At 35.4% G+C, this 26,054-nt stretch overlaps 1 protein-coding gene across 1 annotated transcript in view; it reads right to left on the reverse strand.

The window, feature by feature from the left end:
- Positions 1-788: 788 nt before the first annotated feature.
- Positions 789-26,054, reverse strand: part of LOC149071768 (neurotrimin-like) — a 66,860-nt gene continuing 41,594 nt past the window's right edge. Inside the window, exons 3-8 of the mRNA XM_089247890.1 lie at positions 17,886-18,093; positions 7,652-7,807; positions 7,405-7,536; positions 6,808-7,098; positions 5,718-5,837; positions 789-1,474 (exon numbers count right to left, since the gene is read on the reverse strand). Coding sequence (XP_089104016.1) covers positions 1,365-1,474; positions 5,718-5,837; positions 6,808-7,098; positions 7,405-7,536; positions 7,652-7,807; positions 17,886-18,093 — 1,017 coding nt within the window. The 3' untranslated portion in view covers positions 789-1,364. The remainder of the gene's footprint in view (positions 1,475-5,717; positions 5,838-6,807; positions 7,099-7,404; positions 7,537-7,651; positions 7,808-17,885; positions 18,094-26,054) is intronic.

The following is a 26,054-nucleotide window of genomic DNA, read 5'->3' on the forward strand; positions in this document are numbered from 1 at the left end:
TCACCTCTGGTTATTTCTTGGTGAAATTTGCTGGAAAAAACAGTTTATAGGGGGCGCGTCAAACGATAAACTTTTACCAAATGAACTTCTCTAGGAGGTGAGATGTGAAAATATTTTATTGTTTATCAGTGCCAGATACAGCAAATGTTGAAATGACGGATACTTTATCTCTAATGCAATCACCTACATCTGTAGAAGGATGATAAAGAAAAATTATGAATTTTTCACCTATATAAATATGCTCCTACCTCCATTATTGATTATTTTGTTGATGTATGTTAATAATCATATTTGGGTCATTATTTTGATTTTTTGTATTTCAATACATGTTTTATATTTAAAAAATACATTATTTTTCTATAACATTTATGGTTATTTGTTTAATCTTTGTAATTTCTCTCTGTTTCTAGGTACAACACTGCATGCCTCAAGGTACAAGACCCCACGTTATAACTTTTCTAAATCTATATTTCATGATTACAGTAAAAAGAGACGATAATTTGAAATATAATCTTAAAAATTAACTTAGTGAAATTTTGCGGTAAAAATTGACTCAGAAAAAAAAGTTTGAAAAGTAATGTGCAATAATATAACAGTCTCCCTTACTGCATGACGCTAAACTGGAATTGCGCTTGGTTTGAAAGAAATACTCTTACTAATTTCTATGATTATCTAGAAATTCTGGGAATATACATATATATATTTTTTTTCAAACCGAAATGCTCTTTACTCGAATATGAAAATAAGTTTCACACAAGAAATACACAGAAATGAAATTCAAACTTAAGCACAGTTGGTGAAAAGTTTTATTCATGTATCCATGGGTATTCACACATATAACCATAAACCAATCAATATCTTGGGTTTATGACAGAATGTAATCGAATCCTGACGCTGAGACCCCATGCTAATAGTTGACTGAGTGAGCATAGCACATTATCGAATGCTACCAGTCATCTATAATTTTAGCAAACCCGTGTACATTTTCCATATTAGATTTTCTTACATTTTATAATTTACATGTATGCATATATTTATATATCATTTATATAACACTCCACCTTTTTTTGAGCTTTACGTATTTTGAACAATTTATATAATGTTGCGCGCACCAGTTATTTCTTATATAAGTGATGTCTTGAGCAGAGTTGTTGTTTCATGTTCCTTCCATCATAAAGTAAGTTCCTACTTTTCCCGAAAATAAAACAGTATAGAATAATAATAAATAACGCTAATGATCGTTGGCTCGAATCCGGTTTTTAATTTTTTTTTTCCTGTTTCTGTAATTTTCCATTTAGAATTTGACGTGATGATTTTTATTGTTCGATAACTTTGGCTCCTTTGAAAAGTTCTTCGTGTGCGTATCACGATATGTGATCACTCAGTATATTACGCCACGCGTATAAGACCAATGGACAGATGAACATATAAACAGCGGTAGCAAGAGTTGCACCAGCACCTGACGAACTTTCACCTGCAATATTGAATGACATTATTATCAGAAAACCTAAACGCGATTAAAAAGAAGGGTTTTCACATAGACTAAAACTATATTATTTTAACACTAAATTGTAATTATATATAACTGATTTATTTCAAATTTTGTGCACATATTTTTGGTTGTATAAGCTGTACAAGGATGATAGAATTTAGTGAGGTAAACTGATGTAATGGAACTACATATGATTTGTAAAATTTAGTTAGGTTCTGGAAACTCGCTTTTGCAGAATATTTCTTTTGTGTATACTTTATTTTTCAACACAAATGTAATTGGTACGATATCAGCTCATACATGGTCACAAGGAGCTTTCATCTTTCATGTTGAGAAGTTAGGTTTGTGGTCATGCCAATACCTGTTGTGTCTTTTGCATTTCGACTCTTTGAGGAATTTCGAATTGCTCCAATATCGTTTTTTTTCCATCTTTTTCTATCAAATTACATGATTATATGTATGGTTTTAATATAAAATTCTGATATATCTTTAGGTAAAGTAGGGATTAAGAGTGGTTCCACTTTCCCCACGTTTTCACTGTGCTGAGGTAAGTGGAAACAATGCATTTACACTAACACCGTACCTGTTTACATTGACTTTATCAACTGTGGTATAAATTTGAAGAAATAGTAAAAGCTTCTGAGTCAACACTAGTTGCTTCTAAAGACTTTTTATTCTAATTTATGGATAAGACAGCGGTTCCCAAATATTTTTAGTCGTAAACCTCCCGGAAAACTTTGTTTTTGCCATGACACTCAGTTCTACTCGTGGACCTCGGAAAATCTTGGCGTCTCCCATGGAATCCCCATTTATATCAGCAAAAACTACAGCCATCTACCAGATAGACTATATTTGGACAATGGAGGCCATTCTAGTAAATGTGATGTGATAGCAATGACATCTACTGAATTGCAGAAGACCCAAAACAACGTTCCATATCCTTATCACAAGATATCACTACAAATGCAGTTTTTGTAGAAAATCGTAACAATATTATTATCGAAGTCTATCAACGTTGCAGCGGCGCTTTTGACAGTTAGTTTGATTAAAATGTTTCTTTCTTAAGTAATTTATTGATTATTTTATTATCCAAGTTGCCGTTTGTTTTATTTATAATTATACAACTGGGTTGTGGACCACCAGTAGAATGACCGTGGACCAGTCCCCGCACCCCAAACAAGGAACCGCTGATTTAAGACATAACTCCGAAACAGGCATCTTCTACTAGGCAGATTTATATTGTAGGGATAAAAGAATAAATCCATTCACATTACTTATGGTTTTATTCTTTGTTTTATTCACTCCTGATTATTTCTAGTTGGGTGCTTGGAAAAAAAATAACAAAGTAATAGATTATTCATGACTTCAAGCATGGCCTTGGGTACACTACTCTATTACTCTGCACCAAAGTCACCCACCTGAAGGATGACTACAAAGGACAACAGCAGGTACAGAAGGTACATTAAACTAATTTTCATTAGCCCTCAGATTACTCCCATCATCCACTGATGATGAGCGTAGTAGCCTGCTTAATCATACTGTGATGATCTGATTTTTTTTTTTTTATCTTTTTAACATGACATTCTTAAAGTGGCGTATAGATGTCCCCCATCGAGGGATTAGCGCACTAACCCCTCGACGAGTATAAAAAAAAAGTCTGCTCTTCGGAATCGGCAATAAAATGTAAGTCCCGGTCTAATTACCCCTCGTGTGCATAAAATGACCGTGGTGCGACAAAAATGATCAAATTGATCAATACTAGGTTTATTTTTCTAATTAGTACTTTTGTCTTGATGGATTTCCTGGCACCATGCTTTTACGGGAGTACATTTTTTAGTAGTGGTAGATTGTTTTCCTGCCCCCGACATTACATGAGGATCGTTACTAAATTATGAAGTTAACATGCTAGGACAGTCAGCTGCTGTGTATGTGTTCACGTAAGAAAATCATATATATATCAGCGCCCAAATCAGTCCTGGTTGATATGCAATTTGTATACAAACCTTTTTCTAGGCTTTGCACCGCCACAATTCGTACCTAGATTCTGTGTTTATATCGCACCATTTTTCCGATTGCATTATAAAGTGGAACCTGTACGAAACGGAACGTCAAGAGACTGATATAATATTCTTCAGATGGCGTTATATAGAGAGAGGTTTCCGTTGTAAAGGTGCACATAAAAAAGTAATCAATGTAGGGGCTATTCTTTCGTTCCGTCGAAAAGACAAGTTTCCGTCTCAAGTCCGTCTAAAACGGACAATATTTGTAATGTAAGACTTTGAGTGTTTTCTGTCTTTGACAAAAAGTCGACTGAAAATAAAAAGGGATTTTTCTTTTACACTGCCGTTTTGATAGGAGATTTTCTCTGAACATATCCGTAGCGAAAGGGTTATTTTTCTCTATTATAATAAGCTACAAAACAATTATCCTTGCACACAAATAACTGAAAACCTTGCTGCGACCTCTCTCTATCTCCCTCTCTATATTTGCATCTCTTCCCCATCTCCCCTTCCCTCCCAACTTTTAGTATAAAAAAATTTTAAATTCATAAGGGAGATAATAGAACAAGAAATGTCCAAAATATATACAAAGTCACCCCCAGTTTGCGTTAGGTATGGCGTTTTCAAAATTGAATCATGCTCTCATATCGAATTTTGTAGGCATATACTGTTGGATAACGTAAATATATTTACGCGAAAAGATTTCGATCGAAGAGTTTGCATCACTGGTGCAACCACGCCTACAACGCAGCATGCTCACGGTATGACAACTTCTTCTCTGTTCTCAAACTACTCTCGAACTCCCTAGGCCACGAGGATCGATTTCGGGAGCCATCTATATTTTTCGGAGATGGTCGACCTTGACCATTATAGAACCCCGTCCCACCTTTTTTTTTTGTTTCATAATACCGTCTCGGTATGAAACCAGGATGAATCTTGTAGATACATAAACAATCATCAAAATACGTTACATAAGCAATCCGGAGCATTAACAAGTACGGTACAAAATGCGATATAAACTGAAGAGACAAAAAAAACAGGTAAAGGCATGCGTATGCAAAAAAAGAGATCTGGAACCAATCAGAATACGGCGCTGCGGTCGGCAACGCCTATATAACACAACAACAACAAGAGTCTGGCATAGTTGTTAGAACTGTTACTGCTGCTACAATGGCAGGTTATCGAGATTTAAGTGAGTTTGAACGTGGTGTTATAGTCGGCGCACGAGAGATGGGACATAGCATCTCCGAGGTAGCGATGAAATTTGGATTTCACGTACAACCATTTCACGAGTGTCTCGTGAATATCGGGAATCCAGTAAAAAATTAAATCTACGACATCGCGGCGGCCGGAAAAATATCATGCAAGAACGGGACCAACGACGACTGACGAGAATCATTAAACGTGACAGACGTGCAACCCTTCCGCAAATTGCTGCAGATTTCAATGATAGGTACGTAAGCATCCTGTCTCATCACCTGCACCCATTCATCTCTATTGTAACCAACTAATTTCAGATGGACTTGGGCAATTTCAGCAGGACAATGCGACATCCCACACGTCCAGAATTGCTACAAAGTGGCCCCAGGAACACTCTTCTGACTTTAGACACTTCCGCTGGCCTCCAAAATCCCCAGACATGAACACTTATTGAACATATCTGGGATGCCTTGCAACGTGCTGTTCAGAAGAGATCTCCACCCCTCTCTTACTCCTACGGATTTATGGACAGCCCTGCAGGATTCATGGTGTCAATTACCTCCAGCACTACTTCAGACATTAGTCGAGTCCATGCCACGTCGTGTTGCGGCACTTCTGCGGACTCGCGGGGGCCCTACACGATATTAGGCAGGTGTACAGTTTTTTTGGCTCTTCAGTGTATATGCCCCACTTTGGGCGCCAATTTGTAGGCACTTACTTTTCGATAACGTAAATTTATTTACAAGAAAATAAATAATATCATAATGTAAAGTTTAAATCGCTTGTGACAACGTTCCTACAACGCAGTACACTCGACATCGACGCCATGTTCTCGAACTAATTTCAGATTCCCTTGATCCCACCTATATTTGCGGAGACGGTCGTCCACCTTCGCCGTTACAATTTTTTATATTTTCAATATTTGTAATCTAAAGTAATGTATTTATTTTTTAGGTTATTTAGGTTTGATATTAGTTTTAAATTATGCAAAAAAAAAAATATATATATATATGTAAGTATATTACTTTGCTGGCCGTGTTCACTCATTACGTCTTCTTCGTGTCCGTTCCTGAGTTTTTCAGACTTAGACGGGAAAACACCCGTATTGCTGCTAGAGCTGAGTACGGAAGATGGCGGTGGGATTTCTAGAGTGATAACAAAAAAAAATTATCATTATCGTATTTTTTACGGTGAATGAGATAAGTCGGTTATTATATATACATAATGACCCGGTGCTATTGTGCATGGTCACGCCAATCATTCCGGTACGTTTGGTAAATTTAACACTTTTACTGGTGAATATGCAGGTGCAAGCGTCGCTGGTAAATTTTATAAATACAAAAAAAAATTGTTGCTTTTATCAATACTCAATTGTCGATGGTAAATTTGATGAATGCTAAGAATGGTGATACGTAACTGGAATTTTGATAAAATAATACGTACGATCGAGGAATTTCTTAAATTAGAGATCATTATACCGGGGGAACTACCATTAAGATGTTAAAGTCCGTGATATCGAGGTGCGATTGCAGAATTCATCAAATAGGAGTTGGTCTGGGGATGTTCGGAAAAACTCGTTAAATCAAATTACTTTACATCCGCGGTTCGGACGTGGTTCTTGTGAGCGGTCATCTAAATCAGTGTTTCCCAAAGTGGGCAATTTCCGGGGTGGTCTGGGGGGGGGGGGTGCGATAGAAGCTTTGAGTATAACATAAGAACCTATGTGTTCGGATTAATTATGGGGCAGTGAGAGAAAAAGTTTCTGAAGAAGGGGGTGATAGAAGAAAAAGTTTGGAAAACTATGATCTAAATAATAAATCTTATCACCGCAATGGGACCGATTTACTAGCACGAAATGGACATTATGCATAATAATCGGCAAATGTGATGAATTAATTACGAGTTATGAAATTCACCAACGACGCCAGGGTAATGTACATAATCACCGGTAGAAACCACAAGTTTCGGGAAATCTGACAATTATGCATAATATAACAGGTTTTTCACATTTTAAGACATTTATTCAATTCAATCAGTTTTTATTGTGCCTAAACGTTACGAAAAAATCAAAAACAGTTTTTCGAATGAGGAACAATATTTGAAAAATTTACTCACCATATAGTCTTATCGTTCCTTCTGTTTCACCAAGGGAGTTTTTAGCAACGCACGTATAAGATCCAAAGTCTTCCGGTTGGAGGTCCTTTATAGATAGTTTCAGCTGAACCTTATAAAGTACTTGCGGTACGACTTCCGAATGGTACTTGCTGTTACTGAGAACCATTATCCCACCTTCTCTCATCCAGTACGTCACTGATCGAGGATGCGATTCCAAGTTGCATTGCAGTAGGACGTCTGTACCTACTGGAGCTCCAACCAATTGAGTCGGTATCCATATCATTGGTGTAACTGAAAAACAAAACCCACATCCTAAATTGAATATTATTCAGTTATTTTGCTTCTCATTATTGTTTATGTTTTTTGAAAGCTTCGAAAATTCAAATGACTGCATGTGTGTTTATATGGTCAAAAGCACTAAAAATCTATGGCTTTGTAAAATATCATTAACAATATCATTTACAGTATACGAAAATATTTGGAGCCCTCATCGTTGTTACAATGAAATGGGTGCTACAACGTGGGGTCGTTATAACGAGTACCGACATTTATTTATCATTCAGTTTGTCAAATGATATTGGGGTGAAATGAACTTACACCTAACACCTAATAGTATCCTTTTGCTGAGAGACGGTGGAACCCCGTTTGCTGATATGCACAGATACGGACCCATGTGTAATCGACTGACTTTGGTTAAGTTCAAATAGCTTCCTTTAACAGTTGGTAAAACTGCAGGAAAAATAAAAAAAAAAAACATCACGTTAAGATGGACACGAAGATTTATTTAAAACCTTGAATAATATTTTGCACATATATGCAATAGTTGAAAATAAATGTAAAATACCTTTGTTTTTACCAAGAGCAATACCCTGTCCGTCTTCCCGACGCCACGTGACCAATGGTTCAGGTGAACCCCTCGCGACACATCTCAGGCTGACGTCACTACCTTCCCTAATCTCAGTATCAGAGCTCGTTAATGATTCGTCAAGATATGGTGGAACTGAAAACGAAATGATGATTCCGGATTAATGAACACGTTGTAATCTCGAATTAGAGTCATATTGTCATACGTATTAATTCTAATACCTTTTAGAATCCATACGTATTAATACGTATAATTGGGATACGTATCATTCACACTGTATACTTGATGTTTAAAATATGATTATTTAATTTTGTAAATTTTATTAGCTAACATATTAAAAAAAAATTGCGGGGATTAATTAACTCCTTGATAAAAACGTATTCTGTATAATCGCAGTATTTAACCCATTATTTGAAAGTGTAGCTCTCAAGCAACATGAGTTTTTTTATATTTTACAAACAAATACAAATTCAACGCCACAACAGGCAAATTGCCCAACGAGGTGGCTGACTTAAGAGCATCATGGATCCCCGAGCCATTTTTTGTAGGCCCTACCTACTACTGCTACACCACACATGCTCCCCCCGCCCCGCGGAACCCCCCAACGAATCGGTACATGCGGGAATGTGCGTGTACGTGTAGTGCAACCTGACGTAAAGTTTGTTTCTGTGTAATGCTTGTTATGTGTAGTGCTGTCATCTGCCCCCAGTTTTTCTAACTATGAGTGAAGTGTTATGGTTGAATGATTTACCGTTGTAGGACTGTTGCTCTCTGTGGCGAGACTTTTTTAACGGGGAGATCGGCTTGCATTTGCGCCTTGAAGTTGGGAACCACAGAAAACCAACTTCAGCCGACCACCACTGTGGGGTTCGAACCCGGATCCTCGCATCACGAGTCCGGCACTATAACCACTCGACCACCACAGCGGCCAAACAAAAGGACTGCATTTTTTAGCTCGTTGTGATATTGCTTATCCCTGAGACTAGTGTGACACTATAAAAGTTTGGTAAAAAGTATTTCATAAAACTTGAAAATACAGCCAGCCATTAAGCACAGCGGTTGCATTTCAGCGAATGTAACCAACAGGATTATTGGTTGTTTCTTTTCAAGTTTTGTAATATATATTTTATCAAAGTTTTAGGGCGTAATCCCAGCTATAATCAACTCCTAAACATTAAATTTTTACTTGTGGGCTATTCATGATGTTTTTGTAATCACCATCAAAATGTGTGTGTTTGTGACTCAAAGGTACACGCCTCCTATTTCTTGATAAGTCAAGCAAGAACGATTTCTCAACCTTGCGATTTTCGAGGGAAATACCATCTGTAGAGGAGACATATCGCTGTACATTCTTCAATAACGATAGAAAATTCCGCAATTGTATCAACCACTGTTCAATACTTGCGCTCCTGAGTGGATTCGAGACGTTTTTTCCCTTGTTAGCTGCAGATAGCAACGGAGTTCGACCCGGCATCTGAATTCCATACGGCGAACAGTGCATCAACGTTTCACACGAATTTTATGAGTTTTGTAAGTAAAAATTGAAATAAATCAATGGTTAAATATTGTTTTTAATGGTGTTACTGCTTGAGCATGGGAATTATAGTATCAGACCCACCTCTTAATTTAGTTGAACATGAAGCTAAATTAAATGCTATTTCACTGCAGAAAACAGCCAGTTAATTATTAATATTATTCGGAGTGGCATTACTATGACCCTCTGTGAATTCTGTGATTCGAAAGTGTCAAAAACTGTGTACTCATGCTGCAACATTATTAAATAATTGTATTTAATCATTGTTTTATTTCAAATTTTTTACATATATTTATCTATACTATGATATAACAACATAAATATTTTCGTATTTACTACTTAATTTTTTTTTGTAAATTTGAAAAGTTAAGGATAAATATATTTAATAGTTTCAATTTCATGGTTGCAATGAAATTAAAAAAAAATTTAATCAAAATAAAGGAAATGGAATGGAGTCCATAAAACGGGGCAAAATATTAATATTTCATTCATTCCTTGTTATTTAAAATCAAACCTAAAATTGAAATTTTGATATATATATATATATTTGCATACATATATATATATATATATATTTGCAAACTAAGCTTTAACTAAAATATTTTACTTCAGATTTTGATTTTGATTTTTTTTTCCAATTACGTTGATGAAGTTTTTAATAATACAATATTTTTTTTATATTTTTTTTTTAGAGAGAGAGAAATCTGAAAAAAATTGATGTAATGACGATATGCATAACACTGCATAGACATACCATTGTACAGGCATAGCAATCTAAAATACCTTTACCAAATTTTGAAATAAATCAATGTTTATATTATATGTTCAATATTATTTCCACTAGAGCATAGTTTAAAATTTTCAACGATGTTAAAAGTATAAACACCCTCCCTCGAATATCTCGAAGGATTGATTGTCGATCTCCCTTCATTACATTATTTGTTACACCACCCACAGAATTAAAACAAAAAAAGAAATCAATAAAAATTTCCCATACACAACTTAAATATGCTCTGTTATACACTAACTATATAAATAACATAGGGAGAAAAACCTATCTAAACTCCCCTTCTTGAAAAAAAGAATGATTATATAACATATTCGCAAGTATTAAATCGACTGATGTTATTAGGAAATGTTGATCCATTTACCGTTTTAAAAATCGATTTAGAACCCATCGAATGACCGTAGTCAGCAATGAAATTCTTTCGTAATAAAAAAAAAAGTTGTATATATATATATATATATATACAGAAATAAGATGGAATCCAAAAAGGAAAGTCAACGCATCAAAATAACTAAGAAACAAAAAAATAAAAAAAAGCTCATATTAAGAAATAAATGTGCATCAGGGCTGTTTAATTCCCTTCGGAAACCATTTTCCTATTCCCGAAAAAAGTAAAAAGAAAATCTTTATTATGACTTTTCGCAGCTGCGTCAGTGAAATGCGGTACTACGAACACACACATATATATATTTAAAAAAATATATATTGTACACTACTTTTACAGACTCAAAAAATATTATTCCTAAAAGCCCATTAACTTGCATAAGAAAAGAAAAGATGAAAAACCCGTTAGTAAAGGTTTCGATTTTGGTTTCCTTCTTTTCCCTCGATTATTTTCTATTATTATTTTTTTTCATTCTTCTAAATCCGCTAGCATAAATAGCTTTTTGAAAGAATTTTAAGTTACACCGATAAATCATTCCTCGTCTTCTTTACAAGAATCGATTTTTTTTTTTTATTCCTTTATCTCTGTTGCTACTTGTTATATATATATGGATGTAGAATAGTAAAAAAATATATGTATGGAGAATGCATTTAATATCTTCTGTGTGATTCTCTTTGTCTCTCCCTCTCCCTGTCTGGAAAACAAAGAGAAAAAAGCGTGAGAATTTATTTATTTTATTTTATTTTATTCGGAACCATGTTTTAGTGTGAATCTAAATTTTTTTTTTCGTTTTATTATTGAGGAATCGGTAGTAATCTATGAATTTTATAAATCTGCGTATAAAGCAGAACTGTGATGTGTGTATATATATATATATAATATATATGTGAATATATATATATATATATGTGAATATATATATATATATATGTGAAAATACAAAACATATGAAAAATGCAAAATTTAATGGAACAATGCGGAGGTCGTTCTCAAGAGCGAACCCACATTGTTCGAAGTAGCAAAAATGTTTCTAATACATTACTAGCACAATATTAAATGGACACCTCCACAAAAGTGTTTAAAGTTGAAAATAAGAAATAAAAATGTAAATATTGAAAAACCAACTTGAAATTCAACTCCTAAATGGTAATGCCACAAATTATGAACCACATGGCGTCAAATAGCAAGTCGAAAAATGTGGGTGAAATTTGAAACCCATAAATGAAAACGGATAACCGTTGCCACTCAAGATATTTAAAAAGTTAGAAAATGCTTTAAGAAAATCATTTCCATTAGTGCGTGTTTTTTTTTTTAAATGCTTGACTTCTTCTTTTTTAATTAAACACAGTTTTGTGGAGATATCCATTTAGTATTGTGCTTCTAATGTATTTTTCGTGGGTTTTTTTTCCAATTTTGTATTTTCTCCTATTTGCTTTTTTTGAATCCCAAAGCTTGTTTTCCGTGAAAATGTCGGGGGAACTGATGATTCATTGCCCTTTCTTGGCTAACCATGATCATGATTAGGAACAGTTTTGCTGTTTGGAACGATGTGGGGGGGGGTCCCCCTGAGAACGACCTCCTCATTGTTTTATTTATTTTTGTATTTTTTTCATTTTTTTCATATTTTTATTTTTCTTCTAATTTTATATTTTTTAGTTATGTGTATAAATCTGCCTTTGGCGCTATACTATATATACATTCCCAATGTATATATCAAAAAACTAAAAACTAAAAATATTGTATTACTAACAACTTCATCAACGTAATTGAAAAAAAAAATCAAAATTAATTCTCTCTGAAGTTCAAAAAGTTAAGTAAAATATTTTAGTTAACGCTTAGTATGCGGAAAAAAAAATATATATATATTAAAATTTTAATTTTAGGTTTGATTTTAAACAGTATTCAGTATGTTATATATATATATATATGTGTATATATATATATATAGGTATTGAATATATAGGTATATATTATAGGTATTGAAACAAACAGTGAATATACATACAAGATGAAGTTTTATCAGAGTGAAATAGAAGCTATGCAGTGGATCGTCATCAGAGGGAACCCGTGCATGCTTCGAAAACAGTACACGTTTCTGACTGGTGAATATGCCTGATTGGAATAAAAATGAGAAACCCTTGTTCCCTGACGACTGCCTTCGCAAAAAGGATGTTCAACGTTGAACAAGAAATGACAATAAAAAAAAGTATGTTGAAGAAATACCGTACAGCTTCAGATTATAAGCAAAATGAAGCATGATGAACAAGTGAACAGCACTAGCGCTTTTGTCATTCGAAAATATTTTTTTGCTTATGTATTCCAAAGATATTTTCGAATTTTCGAATATTTGCATATATATTTCTTATGTTTGATATGGAAATAAGAGGTATCCGCATTGGATTCAGAAGAAAGGTTTAAATAGTATGCATTTTTTTGCAGGATAAAATTCAGTAGAAAAATTAAAATAAATACTTTTTGAGATTTTACTAGAAAGTTTGTAATTTTGCTTTGATTTTTAATTTAAATTTTTGTGTTACAACATTGGACGTATACCACATATGTGTACCTCATTTTTAATGGTTTTATGTGCTTTTTAATGATTTTATTAAGTTAAAACCTGAAGTAAATATTTTTTTATATAATTGTTATTAATTAGAGACATACCAGTAAGTATTCGAATCAAATGTACATAGTAATTACTTAATTCATCTTGCAGCATTTTGCTGGAGAAGCGTTGATTCTAGAGGGATATTTCCAATTATAATAAGTATCCAAATAACGTGTAGAACTCAGATACGTGATTCATTTTGCAAGGGGAATGTATAGTTTAAAAAAATGACTTTTTTAATGTACGACCTGCCATCAAAAATTAATTCGGAATATTGTTGACCTATTTCTCCTGATAAATAATCGATGGCATCTTTAAATTTAAAAACTGGAGAAGAGTTGGGATAGAACAGCAAAAACTAACACACAACGCTTCTTTCCATCGTTTATGCTATGCTTTCACCAACTTCCATCCGGTTTTCCAAATCAAATAGTTGGCGTCGGGAAAGATTGGGCAACAACTTTCTGATTTTCTTTTAGAGAACAGGGTGTCCATATATTTTATTTTCTATTTTAATAACCATACAACCCCTTGCAACATGAAACATGAATGACGTAGCTGCGTTCTACACATTATTTATATATATATTTTTTTTTTTTAATAATTGGAATTATGCCTTTAAAAGAACAACGATTCACCAGTAAAATGCGCTAAGGGTAATTAATTAATCCATCAGTATATGCACCAAACCCAAATGGTCCTAGTGAAAATATATCGATCTAAATTAACTAATTCATTTATTAAATATTTTTCTAACTTTTAAATCACATTCTGATGCGCAAATGAATCGAAATAAAAATTGCATCATTTTCTGGAAAACAATCGTTTATTTTGTTAAATAATAAATTAGAACGTGTGTGCGATTGAATTGCTCCGTTATGTTGGCTTCTCCTTATTAAGAGTGTTTTTGCAAAGAAAACATCTTGCAGGTAGGTTGATCCACGATATTTTCCCATCATTACTGAAAACATTAATTGAATATTTAATATAATAATAATCAATATTGCATATTCAATTTATTTAATTCACCCACTCTTTCATTATATGTTTTCATTATATTCAAAGAGAGCTGTTACTGTAATTTAACTTATAAATTTATATTGGGTGGGGATTTCGATTTGGTGTATTTTCACTTTATATTTTCTGTCAACAATAAAAATAATTCATTTCTAATACTATTTTTTTTGTAATTAAATAAACATGTTTCATGTTTTCATATTTCAAAATATATTTACAAACGTTTCTAGATTTTAATTCCTTCGTTCGCGTTTTTATATATAAATATATTTAGCCATATTTTTATACTTCAAATCTTGTAGTAGCATGCAATATGTTTTATTTACAATAAGGTATGAGTTCTTAACAAAAACACTCCAATTTTTCAATGATTTTCTACAAATATTTTTATATTTGCTCTAATAACATGATAATAATCTTTATTGAATGAATGAAGTGTTAAAAATTTTTAAAACTAGATGTAATGAAGACTTGAGTGTGTTGACTTAAGTAATCAAAATTTTGTTCATGAATTACTTTAGGGTCAATGAAATTCGGTTATTTATTATAGAGGGTAAATCACGTGGTATCTAAACGGAATAAAAAGTTCGACGATTGATAGTATAATAAAAATAAAGTATGAAATATTGTCCACAAAAAGAGAAAAAAATCAATGTTTGCAATATATAAATGAAGAAACTATTGGGAAAATACAACAAAATCGAATTTTTATACAATCTTCGTATATTTTATATAATTTTTCTTAATTTTTTGTGTAAATATTATTTATTTATACTAGTATATGAGTTTTTTTTTCATCCTCCAATTTTTTTCTTAATTATTTAAAGATTAATATCATTTAATTATCTAATATTTTTCATTAATCGTTATTTGCTATATTACTGCTTACAACTCGGAGCTGGAAGAAAAATGATAAAATTACTGAAAATAATTATATAATATTGTTTAATTATATAATTTATCAGAAATTAATTTTTTATTATACTTAATGCCTCCTATACATCAAAAACTTCACAATGTGTGCTATATTGTAATTAAAGAAAAGTCTTCATGATGAAAACCTTTATGATGATTTTATGCTCGACATGAAGTGCATGATAATCATTAAAAATTTATATGGAAACAATTTTGTTAAGAAATATTTCACTTTGTGAAATTTTCCTGTGAAAGACCTAACGAAAAAAACAAAACAAAAAACAACAGGCACATGGGCTATGAGGGACTTGGGGATTTTCGTGAAGTAAGATCGATGGAGCACAACATCGATTTTATTTTTTTTTATTTTCTACGCACAAGAGTCAATATGAATTTCACGTTCTCAGAACGTTTCTCTCGCGGAACGACTTTCCGCTAACTCGATATGTTTGAGCACGTTATTTAAAGGCTCAGAAAAAAAAAACCGGAGGAGAACATTCTCTTAGTTCTGACACACTATCGGAATTCCGAAAACATTATCTCTAAATGTCCTTTCCGTCCATGTAGCTTTTGTCTTCTGGGAAATTTGTGTTTGGAAATAGAATATACTCGCTTAAGTTATGTTTTTGCTTCTTTCCTTTAGTCTTATATACGATAGTTTTTGTGTGTTCGCGTACCCTAATAATGCACTTCTAAACTGCATGCACATTGAAATGTTTGATCAGGAAGTTCTATTAGCATTGACTGTTATTCGGTGTTACCAGACATGCATACTCAAACAAATTATGTCACAAAGCATTTCCTGTTCTTGTGTACCGACATGTTTATTTTAGATCCAAAGCTTTAAACCTCTTTTTGCAACATGAGTTTTACAACAGTAACATATGTTTCAGAATGCACATGTGTGTGTGCTAAATTGAAGAGACAATGCATTTAAATGAAATTGTGTCTTATCCCTGAATACATAGTTGGTAGGATTTCATTTCGTTTTGGAGAAAGAGATTTATATTTTGAGCTGACGCCTATGCTGCTAACGACGGAAGCGGCCATTTTGACCGCAAAGTTACTTTGACATGAGATTACACCCAAACGGTTTATCTCTGGTTGTTAAAATTTCAGATCTTTTCTCATGTTGTTAAGGCTCTTCGATTCCTGAAATATAAATGTCTAGAGTTCTTAGTTTGATAGCAAAATAAAATGATATGGTTAATGATTAATATGATTGCAAAACGTGCTAAAATGGTCAGTCTTCTTATGTGAATAAATAAATGCTCAATCATGGATCTTTGTTTTTCTCAAGTATCCATTTTTTACCATTCAAAGGTAGTCTAAGTAGCTCGTCGTTATTCCTTATTCGATTCATTTAGCGTTTGTATCTTTGACCGTGCACTGCATTGCATTTTAATGATACAATGTGTCACAACGAGATTAATCTTCATTTTTCACGATTTCGTCCATGAGCAGGGCTCCAGCCTGGGGACAGAGGTAATCCTTTTCTTTTGTTTCTTCACACTACGTATTCACAACAGAGGGTGCCCTAAGAGTCATGCTGGATAATGTATGGAACCGTTATTTTACCACATGTCCTACTTTCGGCTGAGCAGAATTAAAATGTCACAGTCGATAAGCAGAGAAAAATGTGTCTTAAATACCATGTTTGCATGGTAAAAAAGCTATTTTACGTATGCACTTTGCATTGCTGAAGATTTAGCTGCTATCGTAACCCTTTTATCTACGAAATATGTTTCCCAAACATGTAATGTATTTCTTTACTATGCACATGTGAGAGCGTAAGAGAACACGTAGGGTGAGTGTGGAAAGAGGACTCTGAAAACTCTGGTCTTCCTTATATATATATTTTGTTTTTTTTTCCTTTTTATATCCCCCCTCCCTTTCCTTTTCGTTTTTCTAACGAGTGGTTAGTTTAGGACCCTGTAACTAGATTTATCGCCGATTCGTTAAATACAGGTGATCCAAATTCTTTGCAAAGGCTTGTACGTGAAGTGTCTGTCAACACAAAAAATGGCGCTAAAGAAACTTCAATAATCAGGAGTAGCAACCTTTTCTTATAGCTACGTGCATGTTTTCCTGAGCAATGTTTCACTGTCACGGGACATTTTATTGTTTAGCATGCTCAACTGGTTTAACACAGACTCCCTATTTTACCAACCATTAAATGGCAAAAACACTAACTGTGGAGTATTATAACCTTCTGTTATTTATTACTATCACGATCAACGTTATATACGTCCTCGAAATGATTCCATTCCCATCGCAACTCCTTGATACCGTGACCCACTGACAGGTACTCTCAACCATGGACAGTCTGAAGGCACTAAACATATGGTTGCAGAGACTTTCAACATATTACTGCAAGTGATTCCTGAGAAATTCAAAAGACGTGTTTCATAAATAATGAGGCATACATTAGAGTGAAATGTATCGCGAGTGAATAGTACGCAGTGCAGGAAAATCTCTCGTTTCTATGGTATTCTACGAAGGGGGTTCTCGAATTCGTGTTGATTGGAAAACAAAACCCTCAGAACAGTGAATCTCAGATTGTGTATGGTGCTATGAGATGCAATGGGTAGCTTATAAACGAGCGGAGGTGCTGAAATATAAGTGGGATTTCAACATCATTCGCAGAGGGCCGTGATTCCCAAAAGGTGCACAGCATCACCCCGGAGTATAATGAGATCTGTCTGGGGCATCAAGAGGTATATTACGAACTGAAAGAACTAATGATACTGAATGGTCCCTGAAAACAGTGTCTTAGCAATTTAGGGTACCGCATATCTCAAGAGACTGATGAAATAGTATCAGGCCAGATCAACGAAATATGTCAGACCGGATCAATAAAAAATAGAGTAGATCAATTAGCAGTATCAGACTATATCGATAAAACAGTAGTTGCTAAACCTTCAAGTATTGCATACCCCAGAAGTTTTAATATATAAACTGACTCACCTACGACTTCAATGTAACCTGTTTGAGTCATCATCGGTATAGTGTTCACTTGACACATGTATTCCCCTCTATCTTTCTCTTGGACGTTGGAGATGTGGAGATACCACGTTCTGTGGCTGCTGTGGCTCACTCTGTACCTCTTGCTCTTGCTGATGACTCTATGTCCTAAAGTTAGCAGAGTGTAATGGTTCGTATGGATCCACGCCACCTGGAATATTTATTTTATATTTAAATAAAATAGAATATAATCCTAAAAGTAGTAGTCATATTTTGTTGTATTTATATATTACTACCAAAATCGCAAATGGTGATCAAAAGTAATGTCGAATGAACATGAGGAATTTTACTGTAGCAAATTAATTAAGCTATATTTTTTTATATACATACAGCAATTAGCAGTTTACTTTGCTAATATACGGGGTGGTCCGAACCTCCACTGATATACCTCAAGGGGATGATCGTACCTTTATGGCAAGTAATTTTTCGAATGGTTGAAACACGATTATTTAACCCTACAATGCATACTGTTGCTGATCGGCAACATCTAATTAACATGTTTTTTCCCCCTGCCAATTGGCAATATCATGTTTGATACATTCATTATTCGAATTTTTCACTTTCCTTCGAAAGCCATTCATAGATGTCAGTAAATACGTCAATTAAAAAGAGAAATGTAAATATTTTGTGTGTGTAACCTGTTAAAAAATAAAATTGTGCACTGAAAATGTCGAAATGATTTATTTTCATTTATTTTTTTTTTACGTTGAAGTTTGCAACCATTTTTATCTTTATGTAGCTTGTATCACAAAGAATGTAGTTATGTATTTGGAAAGTAGTAATACTTCCATATACCTATTTTATATGTTATTTTACGTCTTCTGTACGCCCTATTTAAGACCTTGTATAAGGATTGCAATTCGGAATATATTTTCTAAATATTTTTTCCGGCTTTTTACAGGCTTCATTAATTATGGAAAAAAATTCACGCATAATAAGTTCAAAATAAAAAAATCACGCATTGTAGGGTTAGTCGGAAACGACGTTGGCAAAGGGTGAATTCCCAGGCAAGCTACAACATATCCACGTCAGTGGAAACTGGCTGTACTTGAGCTAGTGAATCTGCGACTCGGTCTGCACGCTCCCCGGACCAGGATCTACTGTACTATTGAAGGTGGACTATAATACCAGTGGACTCAGCGGAAAAACTTGTTACAGGGATTCTTGTTGCTGCTAAGATTAACTTCACACCATGCCTCTGCGAGCGGAGGCGCCATCCCTTCATTGGCCGACGTCAGTTGTGCAACAACTGAGATGGGAAGCAGGGTGCGTCCGGTCCTTCATTGTTAACAGTAGTCTCGGACGCCACTTTGAGAAGCTGCTGTGAGTGCTCGCACAGCCTGTTGCAATAATATATTCATTTTACCTGATATCCGCGACTTGCGGTGTTTCTGTTCTTTGTTTTTCAATTGAACAAATGTATGTCGAAAAAGGCTTATATTGCAATAGTCATTTGTCTTGACGTGTACGATCATCCCTGGAAATCTGTTGGTGGAGTTGCGAACCCCATCCTCTTTTTACATTTTCTCTTTCAAGAAAGTTAAAGTTTTTATTACTGATTTAACTTTCATTGATAATTTTCACCTCGTATAAATCAGTATTTTCAAAACTACGGAAAGAGTACCTTAAAGGTGCATGAGGTGTCATGGCTTCTCGAAAAAAATTCAGCAGGAGTGCGAAACACATGTAAATTAATAGCTAGGAGCATAAAATTTATTTTGGTACAATTATTGCTAGCTTGCACTTTGCCTTGTATATTGTTGTAGCACAACATACGAGAAAGAATGCCAGCTTCATATTTATGTGGAAAAGCATACACACCTATCAGGTATTACTAGTTAAACATATTAATAGCTTTTCATAGCTAGGAAGACACATTCTGTGTCTTCCTAGTGGAACGGAAACGTATGAAAAGTACTTTTTATATACACAATTCTAGGATCGCGCACGACTCTTATGCTTTCTTAGGATAACGCAAGCTTGTTACGTTTATGTAAGATCACGCACGACTCACATTTTTAAAGGATCACGCATGATTTTTCAATATTTCTAGTATTACTTTTTGGATCTTTCACACGTCACGCCCTCGCGCACACTTCTTACAAACTTCTAGAATGATGCATGCCTTTTACGCATTTCTATGATTTGTCTCAGGATCACTCACACGTTTCAAGTTTTTCTAGGCTCACTCACGGTTTTCAAGTGTTTCTAGGATCACGAACGACTTTTACGTATCTTCAGAACTACGAACGTCTCATGTATTTTCGGAATAATCTACATCTCTCGGGCTTCTGGGATCAGTAACACTTTTCGTTAATATCTAGGATTACGACACGTTTTAATCATTTATAAAACTACTCCTAGAATCACGCATGCTTTTTACGTATTTTCAGGATTACACAAGCTTTTTATGTGTTTTTAGGATGACCGCACGTTTCCCAGGAATCTCTAGGCTCACGCATTTTTCAATAATTTCTAGGAATACACACAGCTCACATGTGTAAATATGGCAACGTTTCCATCGTATTCGAAGGGTGAGATATGAAATACTCCAATAAATTTCTAAATTCTAAACATACTAGCCTGTACATCATTGCGATAAAAATGTTTCTTACAATTTTAAAGGAGCGCGCAAGAAACCTAGAATTGCCTGGGAGTACTCGCAACTACAATGATGCTGTGAGAGGAACCTCATTTCTTAGCTTTTATACGAAGACCACCAATGCATTTTTAATGGTACGTGTGACACACTCACTACAAAGGGCAGTGATGCTCCTTCTGAATGCCTTATGACCAAATACTAATATTTATAAGTGTGCACACACATTCGATCTATTTCTAGGAAATGCATTTGCAAGCTTTTATATACGCACCACGTGAGCATTTCTAAGACTGCGTAAACCTGACACGTATTTCTGAAAATGATTAGGCTACTTTTAGATATCAGTCTATTCTTCATCTCCTCGGTATTGCTTCATTCCAACTCCTTTGTTACAGAATGTTGTGTGTGTGGGTTTTTTTTTGTAAATCTGTAAGGATTCGTGCTATTTTAAAACGGAATGAAGTTGAAAAATACATCAATACGTGTGTGACATTTCACACGGCAAGCGTGAAGGCCGCCACCACAACACTGTTTTCCTCTCTTTCAATTTTGCGGCTTCTTCTATGAAAGTCTCTCTGTCCAACAACTCGTGTTATCACCGACGTGTTTCACAAAGGATTTTTCAACTCAAAATCAAATCAAGAGACACACCACACGTGGACACCGAGTGAGGAAAAAGGGGAGGGAGGGAAAAGATGAGACTCAAAAATAAAATAAATCAAAGTCAAGAGAAGAAAACACACGATCCGGAATTGGACAAACCCCGGAAAAATAAAAAGTAAAAAAGGATTCGCTGAGAGATCAAGAAACGCCAACTGTAGACGCGGACGAAATAAATTGAAATAGTGAATACGGGGAGACCTTAACTCAAAAGAGCGGAAAATAACCTGTATTAGGGATGAAAGAAAACAGACCCTGAGAAAGAGACCCGTATTTGACTTGGGATCCTAAGACATTCTTTTGTTGGCGAGGCCTAAGAAAAAGAACTAAAGTGTATAGCGGGATTGATTCCTGCTCTTCAGGAGTTTCTCCAAGAACATGGTTTCATCCCTCTTAGTTTCACTTGAACTACTATCTTTTCCATTTTCTTCTTTTTTTTCCCTACTTAAGCCTATCTTGTGTTATTTTCTTCCGCCAGAAGTTGAATAGGGCCTTCTATGTGATAGTTTGAAGAACATCTATGACGGATGCTTTTGTCAACTATCAGTAACATCTAGTGGTCCATTTCGCGAGCGAGTGAACACTACGATAATGATCATCGGGTAGTGATTGCTGGGACAAGTTATCCAATGTTTAGACACGATTTTTTTTTTCTCCTCACGTAGTATCATTACTTATTTGAAAGCTCGAGGCTGGTAGACGAGACAATACCAATTATATTGGTTGTTAGTGGAAATCGATTATGATTGTTTTCGAAATAGTTGAGAGAGGTGAAATTCTCTAGGAAATTTCGTTATGGCCACCTTGTGGTGCGGGATAATCGAAAGAGGCCACGGGCGTGAGATTAACGAATTAAAGGAGAGCCATGGAAAGTGATTGAAAAGGCAACAGAAACTCTGAAAAAAAATAATAACGGGAAGAAATTAATTTTGACCACTTAACGATCAAGGACACAATATTGCGTCCAATTTATTTTCTCTCTTCTCATCACCGCGAAGATTTGTTGTAACTCAATATTTTTTATCTTTGATATTTTTCCACATATGATGCATTTTTCTACTATATGCATGTAATATTGGAAGAGAGCAGGTAGGTTGAAGGTGAAAAGAAAAATATTATTTATTCCTACTCTATTATCTACTTACCTGTTACATTGCCTCACTCCCCGTTTATTTTTTTTTTCCTTTCTTTTCTCTTCTACTTTTCCCCTTCTCTTTTTTTCTATTTTCCAACGTGCCGTTAGGTTAGTACAACGCCACCATATTTATCGCCGATTCATCAAATAAATGTAACATAAATTCATTGCCAATCACTCGTAAGCGAAGGAATTAAGAGGATTTTATAGTCAGGAAAAAGTGTGTAACTTACTATAAGGGTCACACAGGGCCACAGAGGGATTTAAAAATATTGGATATGAAAAAATAAAGCTTTCAAATGAAATATTGGGGGAGAAAGTACGACTTGCAGAGCCCAGTGGAACTATCCATAGAATCTGAGCAGTCTCATCTCATGTACTTGTACTACTTGTACCTCACCCATCAATACTCTTCTCCTGGGTAAAATTCCACAATGGCCAGTGGGGAAACGGTCTAGCGGATGCGGTAGTAAACTAAGCGACCCATTCCGGAGTCTTTTGCAACAAACTCTCAAATCCAGCTTCTTACTTCTTAAGTCACTCTTCTTGACGGAAATTGAACCAAATTGGCAACTAGATTTGGATATGCCGGAGACGTCAGGAAGATCAGCTCATGGAGTTATCAAGAAGGTAGATACAAGAAGGAGGGGTTGGTCGCGGGAGTAGAATTTTATTTGTCACGGGTGGGTCAGGGACCTTTCTGGCAACCATCGCTTTGAAGCGATCGCCAGCGATTAATGGTTCTATATTGACTCTGACACGACCTTGGACCCTGCACTACGCCACTTGCTGTCCAGAAAAGACAACATTCACTCCCGTTCGCCGGATGCCCATCTCCACAGATCATGGATACTTATCAAACTACGTCGAGAGTAAGCAAAGGAAAGGAAAATTGGTGAAATTCCTGTAGCAACGTCCAGAGATCATAAGGGGTCCGTCTGCTCCAGCTCCTGTAACTCCGGTACCAGCGTCCCCATTCAAGAGGAGGTGACAAGGGAGGATCAGGATAAACCCATATTCTAATGAAGTCCCAAAGAAATTTTCAAGATCTTCAACAGTGATCAAGAGTGAATTAGAGTGGGTGGAATGAACTGTCTGAGCACAATGGTGTGCTCCGTCCTTCTGTCATACAATCCTTGTACAATGAAACTTCTGATTGCGTCTTTTGCGATATGATTTTATATAATATTCTATAATCGTTTATTTCTGTCCCCGTCGCACACACTTTCACTTTCACGTGATCATTTGATTCTCCCATTCACATAATTTTAATTATGATGCACTGTATGTAATCTTTACCGTATCAACGAATTCTGGTTTTGCTGGAGATGCACGGGTCCCTTGGAGGGGCCGAAGTGCTTACATTACTTGTTGTGACGGAGCTTGGGTTTTTCCAGTTTTACCTCATGGCAGATCTGTAGTCATGTGGGCACTGGACATCGTAATGGGCTCTCATCGTGAGGATACAGCTTCCAACCTCGTTGTCATCACAGTGGTGGTCGGTAGAAGTTTTCCCGTGGTTTTTTAATTTTGAGGCTCGGATACGAGCCGATCTCTTATTTAAAGAAAACGTTTCTCCGCAGAAAGCAGGCACACCTACAACACGGTCCTCACATAACACGGAAATTCAAGGTTTTCCCATCTTTAGTTTAAAATATGGAAGTCGGATAGTAGCACCAACAAGAATACGAAGCACAACTGACAACAGAAATATGTTATGGCCGTGTGCGTACATATAATCACTCAACCTTTCTCCGTCATATACTGATCCATTATAAATGCCTCAGAAAAATGTGTATGAGGTGTATGTACGATTAAGTGGTATAAGTAGTTGTCTCAACGCATGGGACACGGCTGAACGAAGAAAGTGGGACGAAAAAGCTCACATTCTTAAGATACTTTCTTGTTGAAATCTGACACTATGATTGTGCTAAGAATGAAAATAAATACAACCTGGAAAGTAAGGATCCGAGAACATAACTTTGTTCGCGAGCTCTTCATGCTGAAAAGTTGTTTTTCATAGGAACCTCAGTGCGAATTACGAAGTGGTCCGAGGAGATTCAAATTATTCAAAAACTTCTTGCTCACGGTAACACTTTCAATTTACCTATTGATTTTACTCTTTAATTTTGACCTATGAGTCTTCATGATTCAATGGTTCGATGACGCGCAAGCAAGCAGATCGTTAGAAGGCCAAGTCGTCGGTGCTCCATCACGATAATGCGAAGACTCTCGGGTCCCTCCCTTTGTAACACCATCTAAAGCAGAAGGCCTCCGCATGAAACTCGTGACGCCACGGAGAAAGGTCATCTCACCTATAGTCATTGGATATAGTACAAAAAAGGGAAACGATGGCGCATGCGTCTGCCCTCTATATCCAATTGCAATAGATGAAATGACCTTCTTCGGTGAAGTCACACATTCTGCTACTTCCACAACCAGTTCATTGCTATGATCTCGGCCCATATGACTTTTTCCTCTTTCCTCGGATAAAAGAGCAACGATTATCTCGCAGTTGTTCTCTCCTTCTTCTATCATGTCGCTCTGCCGCAATCAAACAATATATGCAGGTGTTCGAAGAAGAACTGGGTCACGCCGGTAGATGTGCGCGTATGTATTATGAACCTAACATGGAGTTTGTTTCTGTGTAATACTTGTTATAGTGTTGCCATCTATATTTCTGTAATGACTGAATTTGTAACGTTGTGGGCCCGCAGCTCACTGTGGTGAGAGACATTCAACGGGGATATCGACTCGCATTCACACCTCGAATTCGTTAATCACAAAAAACAATTCTCACATTCTGAAGAAGTGCGACGTAGGTATTAGAAGATGTGGCAAAAATAAACTTCAAGGGAAGGCAATTCTCATTCACATGTGTGTATGAACGATGGACAAAAATACATAATTGCAGAGGGCAGTTACTTCAAAGGAAAACACCAAATACACTGTTTCTGACTATACCCATTCTCCCGTATTTAAATAGGTTCCTGAAGTTTTAGGGCGTATCGGTAGAGTAGTCTTGGAATAGATATAATATATTCAGATACTCTAACTCTTTTTTTTAGAGTAACTATCTTTTTTATTAATGCAAAATTACATCCTTCTTTTATTGCAGAAAATCAAAAATTACTTATTTCATTAATTCTACAACTAATAATTTTTTTCAACGAATTTCTGAAAATGATTTTTAGCCGCAACAGAAAGCTGCTAGGGCCTAACGCGGCCCACGGGATATATGTTGAAGAATCCTTGGGAATGTTTCCCTAATAATGTTCTGTGGTGAAGTACAGTGCTATAAAATTGACCAGTAGTGCAGCGCTACTCTGCGAGTGCGCTGCTCGAGTGGTAAGATGCTCGTCTACCTCCGTGAAGGTTGCCGTCAGGTACCCAGGCTCGAACCGGAGGAAGAATATAGATAACAAGGTATTTTTCTGCATGACGAGCTTGAGACGACCACCGGCAGATGGCACCTTAATTTCCAAACTCGTTAATGGTCGTAAATTGTCATATGGTCAAGAGTTTGCACTTAGTGAAGTGGTGGTGCTGTGATTCATTTCAGGGATGAAATTAAATATTAAATATTGTTGAAATATCCGAGTTTTTTTAGACAATATGCATGTGTATAAACTCATAAATTGCTCGGCAATATATGAATTTATTAAATCTGTAAGAACTTATCACCTTTCATTGAAATAATTAGAATAAATGAAGC

The sequence above is a fragment of the Pholcus phalangioides genome, unplaced genomic scaffold (assembly GCF_987345545.1).
Source record: "Pholcus phalangioides strain wild (caught in Gottingen) unplaced genomic scaffold, Ppha-v1.0 ptg000018l_1, whole genome shotgun sequence".
Taxonomy (NCBI): Eukaryota; Metazoa; Arthropoda; class Arachnida; order Araneae; family Pholcidae; genus Pholcus; species Pholcus phalangioides.